Source organism: Hylaeus volcanicus, chromosome 3 (assembly GCF_026283585.1).
Source record: "Hylaeus volcanicus isolate JK05 chromosome 3, UHH_iyHylVolc1.0_haploid, whole genome shotgun sequence".
NCBI classification, from domain to species: Eukaryota; Metazoa; Arthropoda; class Insecta; order Hymenoptera; family Colletidae; genus Hylaeus; species Hylaeus volcanicus.
In genome coordinates, this window is record NC_071978.1 from 13465906 (window position 1) to 13478498 (window position 12593).

Sequence of the window (12593 nt, forward strand, 5' to 3'; positions counted from 1 at the left end):
TAATCTAAAAGATATCAGAAAAAAGGCCTCGAGTGCAAAGGGTTAATCTGTGTTATTCATTAAATTTCTTGTTTTAATATTATTCCATCTAACAAAAATTCTTATTGTATAGTTTTCAATAAATTTCTGCTTGAATTTTTCTCATATCTATTTGTGTGCATTTTACTCGATAACTTGAAAAATTGAAGTTAAAAGATATCTAATCGAGGAGACTCAGATTTGTTGGAGCAAAATAAACAGCTTCCAATTATATTTAAATAAAAAAATCTTTACATAACAGTCTTATACATCACTTTATTTTCATTTTATATTGTTCAAATTTAGATAAACATGGTATATGAAACATTACATAAAAATTTCGTATACATACTGCGACTAATTATAACATAACATAATTACATTATAACAACATAACAGTCTTATATATCACCTTATTTTCATTTTGTATTGTTCAAATTTAGATAAACATGGTATACGAAACTTTACATAAAAATTTCGTATACATACTACGACTAATTATTCATCCAGAAAAAGCCTGAAGAACAGTGGGATGACGTTGGTAAGCGTCGTTACAGCTACCCTATTTCCGGACCCTTGGGACATGCTAATTAAACCGGCTAATAGCCAGTCCGGCCTTGGCCGCCCATCAATCGATTTAACTACAAATTCAATTGGACTTTGCTTGTTAAACGGGAAAAATAATTACCTCGCCCAAAGGTCGAGGTAAAAAAATACACGTAACTCGTTAACTGGTTAGTTTCGCTTATTGTCGGACTTGCTTTGTCTGCGAGCTTCTTTCTTAATTCTGCCCGCATACAGGGTGTCCCACGATCAATATTTCGATTCAGAAGCAGAATATTCTTGATGCAGATATTATATAATTCACGTGTAAAATGGGGCACAATTAATTCTTACAATATTAATAAATATACAAATGTATTCACGGGATATTAGCGTATAGAATGCTATAGAGTTATTTAAATTCTGAGTGAAGTATAACTAATTTATACAATACAACTTCAGATTTTAAATTAAAGTTGATAATATTCAAGCTTTAATAGCCCCGATCAAATATTTCTGAACTCTATTCTGAAGTACTATCCATCGAGGTAGCTCCCACGATTGTTTCAGTCAAACGCGTGCCCCAAACGGTTTTCGAAATCAATTTCCTCCTAAACAGAGCCTCGTATGAAAAAATGTTATTGCACCTTTTCGATACAGTTTTACACATATAATTATCTACTACTGAGTTACCACTCCCAATTATACCAATTTAGGAACATTCGCCTTTAATTGCCAAATAAAAATTCCACTTTTCCTTGAAATAAAGATTTCCCAACCCCTCGAATGCTTTAACATCTCCCTTTTCTTGACAGGACCCTGGCGAAAGGAAATCTTAAATCTCATCTTATCCACGAAAATATTCCAGAATCCGACTTTGTGGGAAACATGCTCTGCGTTTAAGATTCCGCGAGCATCCGACGCGCAGAAAAAGATGTCAATAAATGGCCCCGTTGCAAAGCATAGAATAACGCAGGGTAGAGAGTCAGTGTACCCTTTGGAACACCACTGGAAGGCGGGAGTCTCAAAGCAAACTAAGTTGTATAAATCAAAGGCTATTCCGCCAGCAACAATTTGATATAGATGCCCTGGGAGGCGAGCTTTAAAAGAGAGAAACGTCGAGTGAGATGAAAACCGAAAAAGAAGTGTCTGGACTCGGTGGAGCACGCACACGCCGACAAAGAATCTTTCAATGTCGTGCATCGTTTTAAGCAGAGAGGGAGGAAAGGAGTTTTATTTAAACCGTGCGCATGCATTTCGCGATATTTTTCTAAAAATTCTTAATAAATTTTGCAGCACGCGCGAGCCGGAAATATTGTGGAAGCGTTTCAACAGATAGTTTAATGTATGCGCAAGCATAGCTTGTACTAAAGGTTGATCTTCCCGAAAACATTTTTAAACATTTTTAGCCAAGCCATAGGAACATTTGGAACGCTCTGTGTGTGTATATGGAAGGGCGAAATTTAATCTTCACTGTGCGAATTCGAATGGGAATTAAACCTAGTCCACATCTACATAAATGCAGTAAACCTACCACAAGCCGTCAAATCATTGTTTTCATACTTTAGTATACAGTTTTTATACAAAATATATGAAGTGTATGCAATTGTTTTGATACTCTATTTAGTTCCACGTAAAATATCTTTTTACTTAGAAGTGTTTTCGAGACTAATCATTCGTCCAATTAAAGTAAAAATATATAGTTACAAATGAACATCGATAGGTTTAGTGTTAAGCCAACAGACTGTTTCGAATAATATAGAAAATTCATTCGCGGGAATAAATTTAAGTTTATTTTCATTCCCTGTCGACGTCTACAGGGGAATTTTCTTAGAAGCTATAAGATCGTTACTTTACGTTCCAGAAGAAGCCACCGAACAGAACGTTCGCAGCGACTTAATGAAAGGTTGGTCCTTTCTTGGGGGAAAAACATATTCCGTCGCTTTCCCGGCGAAAGCACTTCCATGTTTTTTTTTCTCCATTTCGGCCAAAAAGGCGAGGGAAAACGTGACTCAAGGCCAGGGATATAACGCGAACGGGATCGACTTCGCGCAGAGCTAATTACGCATTGATAACTAACGAGCTTCCTTTGTGCAAATTTTCGGGGAGACGAAAGACCCTGGGAAATTTTATTCGACGCGCCGGATTAAACGCCTTTGCCCGTGCGGAACGTGAATCGCTAATTCGGCACGTACAATCGCACGTTTAATCCGCCGTGACTCCAGTTACTTGATCCCCGCGTTAGTCCCTGCGCGAAGGTATGTCGACCCCTGACGGGAAATCGATGCTCGCCCCCTTTTTACTTTTTAATCACGACATGGGACATCCAAACGTTTGCCCCTACGTTCATGCCGATGAAATAGTAAACTATAAAAAATATATACAGTGGGTGTAGAAAGTATTCGTACACCGATCATTTTCCAAAAAACTATGTGAAATTGTAATTTATTAACGTATTTTTTATAAACAATGACATTCTACATATTCTCAGAAATCTCTGGACTAAATAGAGTACAAAAAAAAAATAGCTATTTATGTAAGTTGCGAAATTAACAAGAAAATAACAATTAATCGATAGAAGCAATAAGTATTCGCACAACTGTTTAATTTTTAAAACTTGATTAAAAAAAAAAGAAATCTACATTAATTTATAAGTATATAATACTTCCTTTGTGAGATTTTCTTTTGATTTTATAATTATTGCAACTCTTCTAAGCATTAAATTAACTGAATTATTAGTTAGAAGTTAATAAGAAGTGGAGTCTTCTTCCATTCTTCTATTAGATTCTTTTTTAAAAGTACTTTACTGGAAATTTGAGGTTTTCTAATTCTCACGAAGCAATAAACTGATGTGCTTATGTTACAAATTCTACTGTAAATTGTTCGTCATAAGAACCGTGCGAATACTTATTGCTTCTATATTCCTACCGATTTTTCGTATTTTCTTGTTAATTTCGCAAACTATATAAACTAGTAATTGTTGTTTGAACTATATTCTAGAGATTTCCGAGGATATGTAGAATATTATTGATTAATATAAAAAAAGGAGTTAATAAACTACAATTTCACACAAAAGCTTTTTGGGAAATTGATCGATGTACGAATACTTTCTACACCCACTGTAGATCGTTGATGGTGTCATGATTTAATGAATATTAAACCAATAAAAGAAATATGATAGATTCCTTTCTATTAATTAAAAAGTAAGTAATACACGCGACATTCGCTTTAAGAGACTGCAAGACACTCTGATAATACTCGTGTTCGTCTTTGAAGAAAATTTACCAATTTTTTAATTCAAGAATTTGTTAATATTTATGAAATTACAGGATATGATATAAACCCTGTTTATGTTTAAATGTGAAAAATTGCTTTCTAAATACTAATATCACGGTCATTTTTTCGTTACAGTTTTACCAACTGTTGGAGGCTAGTCACGTGGCGAACACCACCCTGACGTACCGTCACGTGACCTTATTCGCGCCCACAAACCGAGCTTTCCAGAAGTACAATGGGACAACGAAGAACCTGTTACTCTACCACATGTGTAAGTACCTTGCATTCTATTTATCATGTAATTATCACGCGTACTGAACTCCAAAAAAAATGTAGCTTTTATCTTGAAATTCAAAATATTCGATGCAATTGGCATTAACCCTTTGCACTCGAGGCCTTTTTTTCTGGTATCTACCAGTAACTCGAATGCTAAGCTTAGATTGACTTGTAAGATGTAGCCGGATTCGTGATCGTAAACTCATTTGAGATTTTACTGCACCTTTTACTGACCTTTACTGCACTGACAATCATTTCATTGACACTTTGAGTTCGAAATATCTACTACTTAATCAAAGCGTGATACAAAATTTGTAAAAATTACGTAAACTATCTCTATACTATATTATTTAACAATCGTCGAGTGTCGAATTCGTCCTCGCAATGCTAATAATTTCGTTAGCAACCATTCCCCGCGAATTAGATTTTCATGAAACGCGCTAAAAGCCTCAACGGGGGGTCTCGTAAAGACTAATATCACTCCGCAACTTGTACTCTAATAAAAGTTAACGCACTTACAACGACGAAAGTAAACTACAACACAAACAGCGGTGTGTATTCGGGCAGGGCATTGCGCGAGAGTGGCGAGAGCTTCCGTAATCCGAAACCAGAAAGTATCAATATTGGGCGAGCATTAAAGAATTTAAAGTCAAAGATATTGACTTGCTTTCAGAGTGCCGCGTTGCACAAGCCCGTTAATGCATTCGACTATCTCTTTCACCACTGGAAGCTCGCTTAAAAAACCCGTGTGTACGCTCGCCATCGAAACCGATCGGAAATACAAATTTTTATTTAAATTGTTTTTTGAAACCAGTCGATGGAAATGTTTGAAGGCTACTACAGCGCGTACCTTCTACCCACATACAGTGGGTGTAGAATGTACTCGTACATCGATCAATTTACCAAAAAGTCTTGTGTGAAATTGTAGTTTATTAATTTCTTTTTTATAATTAATGGTATTCTATATATTCTCGAAAATCTCTAGAGTGGATATACGAGGGTCGTTCAGAAAGTAAGTTTAACGGTCTAATTACGCTGTGAAAGAGTGGTCAAAACACAAAAACAAGGTTATTTTTTAAATTTTCAGACAATTTTTTATTTTTCTACATAATCGCCACATCTTTCAATACATTTCGTATAACGAGTAACAAGCTTTTGAATTCCCAAGGCGTAATGACTTTCGTCCACTTTGCGTCCGCTGGTCGTCCTTCGCGCTCTTCATCGTGCAACTCTTCGCGGTCATTTAGGAACGCTGTTCGCCAACGCATAACCATCTGCAGGCTCACGCATTTATCGCCGTAAACAGCACATAATTCTCGATAAATTTCTGTGGCTGTGAAGTTTTTAGCGGTAAAAAACCGTATTATACTACGCAGTTCACACTTGGACGCAAATTTTAACGGAACCGCCATTATAAAATGTTACAAAACACGCGACAATCGACCGACCAGAGTCTACGACACACGAAACTGATCAAAATAAATGAGAGAACATATTCCTAAAATTTTGTAGTTCTACCTTCTCACCAATATCAACGCTAACATCGTTGAACTTACTTTCTGAACGACCCTCGTAGTCCAAGGAACAATTACTAGTTTATAGAATTTGCAAAATTAACAAGAAAATACGAAAAATCGGCGGAAATATAGAAGAAATAAGTATTCGTACGGTTCTTATGACGAACCATTTATAGTAGAGTTTGTAACGTAAACACATCAGTTTATTGCTTCGTACTGTTAAAATATGTTCGTATTAGGTTTCTCTGGGTTTTTTGTATTTATGCGGTTGACTGTAGTGGTCTATGCTTCTTCTGTTTTTTTTACTAACTTGTAACTAGGTTCAGAATGTGTATAAGCCTACAATGGCAACATGTGTGTTTCCAATTCCTTTTTCTTACTTATAGTTACTTTATATTTTATTTCTTTCTTTTATTTACGTTAATAAATCTTAATAATAAAAGATGAATTTATTTTCATTGATTCTAACACGTACAAATTAGAAAACATCAAATTTCTAGTAAAGAAGTCCTGAAAAATGCTGTAATAGAATAGTGGAAGAAGATCCCACACCGAATAATATCGACATTTAATTAATTACAGCCTAGAAGAGTTGCAGTAATTATAAAATCAAAAATAAATCCTGCAAAGCATTAATTATTTATAAATTAATGTAAATTTCGTTGTTTGTTTATGAAGTTTTAAAAATTTAACAATTGTACGAATACTTATTGCTTCTATATTTCTATCGATTTAGAGTTTTTTCTTGATAATTTCGAAACTTATATAAATAGCTAATTTTTTTGTACTGTATTTATTCTAGAAATTTTCAAGAATATGTAGAATATGATTGTTTATAAAAAAGAAGTTAATCGATTATAATTTCACGTAGTTTTTGGGAAATTAATCAATGTACGAATACTTTCTACACCCACTGTATAACACTTAGTATTTATAATTCCATACGCCATGAATGCACAAGATTATTAATCCGTAGATCACAATGAACGCTTGTGTTCGTTTGCAAAAGTCGTTGTTTCCCATTCATCGCAACGTCACATCTAAAATACAATCACGGTGTCGATGCACCTTCGGTGCATTATTGCGATTGACTGGGATCGACTAATCCCTCGTGGTGTACCTCGTAACGTGTCGGAATTCGTGACGTCACTCACGCTGCTTTGTCAATTAAACTCGTGTGTCTCGCTCACGCGCGCACCGCCGACAGCTCGAGTGATCGAACGATGACACAGAACACTCTTAATCCCGACAATTACGCGTTGTTTAATTATTTCGGCACGATCATGCATTTCGAAATGTTCGAATGATCCCAGAGGGACGATAGTCGACTATTCCACTCGGACATGTATGACCTTGTTTGACAGGACAAGTGCGGAGTGCTTGAGAGCTTTTCAATTTTATGGATCGCGTGTGTAATATGGACTCGAGTGATCTCGATTAGGGGGTTTTAAACTTGGGGGAATTTTGGATTGTTTGGTTTAGGATGTTTCGAGCTTGAGTGCGATGGTAGAGGTTGAAAGTTGTTTGTTTAGCGATATGGAGCATTCGTAAACGTCGAGTTCTCCCATCAGGAAATTCGAATTCTTCCGACTAAATTCAATTAGAACCAATTGATTGTCCCCGAACCATCAGCCAGTCTTTGCTCCTTGTTGTCTGCACGGTTGGAAGGAACATTTCCCAGCAGCCACGGGTGCAGAAACAAGGACAAGGACGAATCTACCTCCCCTTAGACGATCTGGTAACAGGAGCAAGGGAGAATTTAATCGCGTACGGTCCCAATTCCACTCAAGCCGCGAATTCGAGTGCTATGGTAGCCAATTACGTGAAGGATAGCAAGGAGACTCCTCTAATTGTCAATCGTCGATCCGGTGGAGAGAAGTCGCGGTGGAATCGATTATCTCAAGCAAAGTTTACGACGTTGACCGACTGTCTACTACTAAAGTCCTATATCTAGCTAAAGGCATCCAAAATGTGATCCTCAAACGTTAGAATGGAATATATCATTTCTTGAAAGTGTATGCGTTAGTATTTGGAAAATAATTAAAAGAAAATAACATTCCAGTCCCATGTAGTGTTTCATGAAGATAAGAGCAAGGTAGAAGTTCATCAAACCCTCTGCTTTTGGACGTTAACATATGTATATGAATGTGATATAATATTCGTTGCTGTAATCCATTTTTAATTAGAGTCCTATGAAAGGGACATCTTTGACGTCATCTGTATCGTATAATTCGTCCAAATGCATTTCAAGAATGCATTAATTAACAAAGCTCCGCTAAATTCCAAATCTGGAAAGGTTCATTGAATATTCATTGACCCCATTGACAATGCACGAAGCTTTGGATTAAAGATAATAATTTCATAAAAATTTAAATAATCATGTACTATTTACCGACAATATCGAATAAATACTTTTTGTTGAATGTAATGGTATTGGTTATTGGGGTTAGAAAATTAAAAATCAAACAAACTTACCTCTAAGTGAAGTTCGATGGTAATTATATGGAGGTCTCGTTCGAAGGGATTACAATCTATGCAAAGAATATCGTCTAAATAAACAGTAGATAAAAAATCCTGCTTTCGCAAATATCTCATTATCGGTCTCATTAACTTAGTAAAAACGAACGGGCTTGTAGACAAGCCAAAAGGGAGGCATGTAAATTCATAAACATTACCTTCAAAGATGAATCGTAAGAATTGTCTACTTTCTTTACTAACATTAACTAAAAAATAAGCATCCTTAAGATCTAGAGAGCACATCGAACAATCTCGTGAGATTAATCCTCTAATTTAAAGTGACATGTGTTTATGAATTTATTTAGCTTTTTTAAGTTTAAAATGAATCGTTTTGACCCATTCGGTTTTGAAATTAAAAAATGAGGCGAGAAGAAGTGATTTTTGACCGAGTCACACTGGCGAACAGCTCCACACAGTGTCAATTTTATAATTTCTATCTTTAAATTATTACGCTCCTCTTGTGATAAATTCTTACCAGTACATATCAGGATTGGAATCCCGAGAACGAGACTGACATATAATAATTATCACTCAGTTATTCTCTTTTATAAGACACTCTTTATTTCGACCAGAGAGATAGGAGCTGCGATGTTGCTCTCGAGAAGACTACGATCGAACTGAGTATTTCGACGTCAGTGGAAAAATGCAACGAAAACTATCGGTGCCCTCTTGTCTCAGAAAAAGGTCTGGTGAATTTCAGTCTTACGATAACGCATGATGGAACGCCCGACGGAAAAAAGTGCACTGAAAAATTCAGATTGCGATTGTGAGAAAACCACCTATCCGACAATCCCCGCTTTTTGCACGCATAAAGAACATATCAAGTACTACTTGTTCCCAAAAGGCCAGCGCTTCAGTTTAAAAAATGGCGAAGATACAAATTTTTGAAAAAACGCCGAATTTTCCGGTTTTCCAGATTTTTCTCCGTTCCTCATTATCCGATCGCGACGTTCGGGGTCTCATTCTGTAGGTATTTTCATCGCCTACATTTTATCTCTTTGGAGCATTGATATTGCTGCATTAGTTTAAAATTTATAAGCAAAAAACGACAAAAATCACGATTTTTTAGCATTAAATGGTAAATAACAAGAAAACGGAACAGAGTTGGGAGTGAAAAACATGTACCTATTAATCTACGCATCCCCTTTTATGTAACTGCACAATCGGTTTGCTGTTACTATTTTTGTCACAAAAACGCTGTTTTAATTCTCTACCGACTGGCCTACCATAATTGCGTCTATTTCAAAGAAATCTATTCAAGTCTATCAAGTCTGTTTCAAAGTTTCTTTTTTTAGGATCTTCGACCCTAGAAGGGTACAAACAAACAATGTTATACGTATTCGTATCCTCTATGTGTACCGAATAAATTTATCTGGAGTAAATGATAAGTTTTATATTGACAAATAAATTTTTCATTATAATTGTATACATATTTATAACGAAACATTTGATTCTCGTTTCTCGTAAAATAATGAATCTAAATTTCAATAAGACATTGAAATAGCGAAGTCCCTAAGTATACATTCCTTTTTCTGTGGTATCACTGTTAATAGACAAAATTTCATCCGGCGATAATAATTTCCCTCCAAATAAATTAAGGTTACATCGGGCCAGCGTTACGGCGCGGCGTGTTTCAATAAATATTGAGTAACACTCGCGCCGATCGTAATGCAACGCATAATCCCGTGACAAAATATTGGCATTTCCTTCCAAAGTGGCGCGCGTGCGCGGACGAGCTCTGTGAAAACATACGATTGACCGAGGGAACACTCGACGCGTGGGCGTGATGAATCCTTGATTTTATATTCGGTGTCCTCTTTCCACGCGATTTCCTATATCCGGCCGACACCAGCATGGCCCGAGGCGGTTTTCACGATTACGGACGCGACGATAACACGCTCACGAAGGAAACAAAGAATTAAGAAGGGCGTCAACGGTTTTTATGAATAAACTTCCGCGCGTTCAAGACGCCTCGAGCGTCAAGGGGGACGGAGGACTCCGAGTCACCCCAGCGAAGGACAAAAATTTAATTCACCCGCCAGTGATGAGAAAATTCATCGCAACAGTTTACCAACGGTTTCGTTCAAATTACAGGCCCTAAATTGCGATGTTAGCTGGGAATAATGGTCTTCTTTCGAAAAACACAATCCCCCAAAGAATGAAACTGTGCAATTGTTTGTGTTGAACAGGAAACTATCAAAGTAGTGGCAAAGTAGAGTATCTCGGTTCTTGGAAATCACCCTCAAGTTGGAGAAACGCGTGAAAATCGTTTTGCTTTGTGATACAATTTCAAGATACTCTTTCAAATTTTAATAATTAAAATTACTAGAAAATTAAATAGTGGAGTTTTAAACGGAAAAACTCAAAACTTTCGACGAGTATTAACGTTACTAAACCTATAACCAAACAATAAAATCTATCTACAATTAAATGAATCATAGTCGCATACCAAAGATCACGAAGAAAGGTCCAAAATCCATTTTTGTCTCCTTCCTCCCCAAAGAGGGACCAGGGGCGTGCGCAAGTGGAGCAGGCTTGTCGTTAGGTCTCCTCCGCATTTAATTCACGATGAATACTCAGTGTCTAGGGAGGACAAGGACCCCAGCTCGAGGAAGGGTGCCCCTGGGTATTTGTAACCCTCGTCGCCGAGAGTCACTGACGGATAATCGTCATTCACAAGGCAGGATCTCTTTTTAGGCTCCCATCTGACTGGCTTCGCGCGGAGATACCAACCCTTCAACGCCGCGAATGCCTGGAATACTCGAGGGTTCTCCTCCCGCCAGGGGTAACGAGAAACGCGGCTCGATTAAGCCGTGCAAAAACTTCCACTCTCGAGGAAAAACGTCTCCGATGCCCCAGCAGGGAGGGTTTCTCGACTATGGTGGAATTATTAGCGCTCGTTTGATGAAACAGCAGCGTATTACGGGGATACCTCCCAATTATCGAGGAAATACATAACATGGAGACTTTGTAAGACCTCGTAAGAGCATTCGGCGAACGGGTAGGTCTTCCTAACGAGGAAAGGTCCCGATGTTTGCGTGCATTTCTGGCATTTGTCGAATCGAATGGGATTTCTCTGCACAATGGCAACTGGCGTGATTTGTTCAGCGATGGAACAGTATTTTTCGTGGAGATTCACCACCCTGGAGGGTGTCTCGGAGTGTGGATATTTCAAACAGCGTGGATTCGTTCGATTTAGTTTTCCAGAGGGCTCTGCTGTTGAAGGTCAATGATACATGAAATTTATATTAAAAATTATCTGTCCTCCATTACCCTCACTATTAAAATGATTTGCTGAGGGATGGAACAGTGTTTTTCTTGGAGACTCATCCTCCTGGATGTCATTGAGTACGAGTCGTAGGTTGTCCAGAAAGTTCGTGCCAATTTCTCAGAAAAATTCAGTAAAATAATTTTTTGGAAAAAAAATTTAACCGACTTCAAAAAAGGTACAGTGGAAAGTATGAAATAATTTCTAGTTAATATATATGAATACGCACTAGCTCTAGATATAATTGCTTAAAAGTATGGGAAAATGCAGTGAAAAGTGTGAAATAATTTCTATTTAAACTGCATTGTTATTCACCATCGTTTGATGAATTTGGTTAAATTATTAAATACATCATATTAAATGCAATGCACCTTTTTCGGAGGCGGCGCAAAATTTAAGATTAAGTATATTCGAAATTGCCAAACTTGATTTAATTTTCTGTCGGAGAAACAAAAAGTATGGTCTGTAATTATTGCTATCATTACATCCACTTTAGACATCATATTCATTAACACTATTCAATATCGCTGCCCCTACCAAATACTATCCCAAACCTATTCATACAGTATTTCCATGGAGAGAGTTTATACATTAGCAGTAATCAATATTGCCGCTCCTCCCCTCCAAAAAAGCCCCAAATCTACTCAAACTATATTTCCGTGTACATACTATATATATTAACAATTAATTCCACATAGACAATAAACATGTATACGTTGACAGCATTTAATATTGCCGTCTCTACCAAAAGCTAACCAAAACCAGAATTAAAAATTTTTTACATCTGCGCCGCCTCCGAAAAAGGTGCATTGCATTTAATATGATATATTTAATAATTTAACCAAATTCATCAAACGATGGTGAATAACAATGCAGTTTAAATAGAAATTATTTCACACTTTTCACTGCATTTTCCCATACTTTTAAGCAATTATATCTACAGCTAGTGCGTATTCGTATACATTAACTAGAAATTATTTCATACTTTTCACTGTACCTTTTTTGAAGTCGGTTAAATTTTTTTTCCAAAAAATTATTTTATTTCACTCTTTTTAGTGGCAATCTATAACCAATAGGTTTCATGCAATAACAACAGTTATGAGCAATATACAGGATGACCAAAAAACGTTGGAGGTCCTTGAAAAGACTTGTTCCGCGGGGAGCGGGGGGGGGGGGGG

The 12593-nt window shown here is 36.8% G+C and overlaps 1 protein-coding gene across 4 annotated transcripts in view; it reads left to right on the top strand.

The window, feature by feature from the left end:
• The window catches only part of LOC128873916 (fasciclin-1), a 452986-nt gene that overhangs the window by 278408 nt on the left and 161985 nt on the right, over positions 1-12593 (top strand). For all 4 annotated transcript variants that reach the window (XM_054117922.1, XM_054117924.1, XM_054117923.1 and 1 more), the window contains exon 2: positions 3973-4108. In XM_054117922.1, the coding sequence (XP_053973897.1) occupies positions 3973-4108 (136 nt within the window). The remainder of the gene's footprint in view (positions 1-3972; positions 4109-12593) is intronic.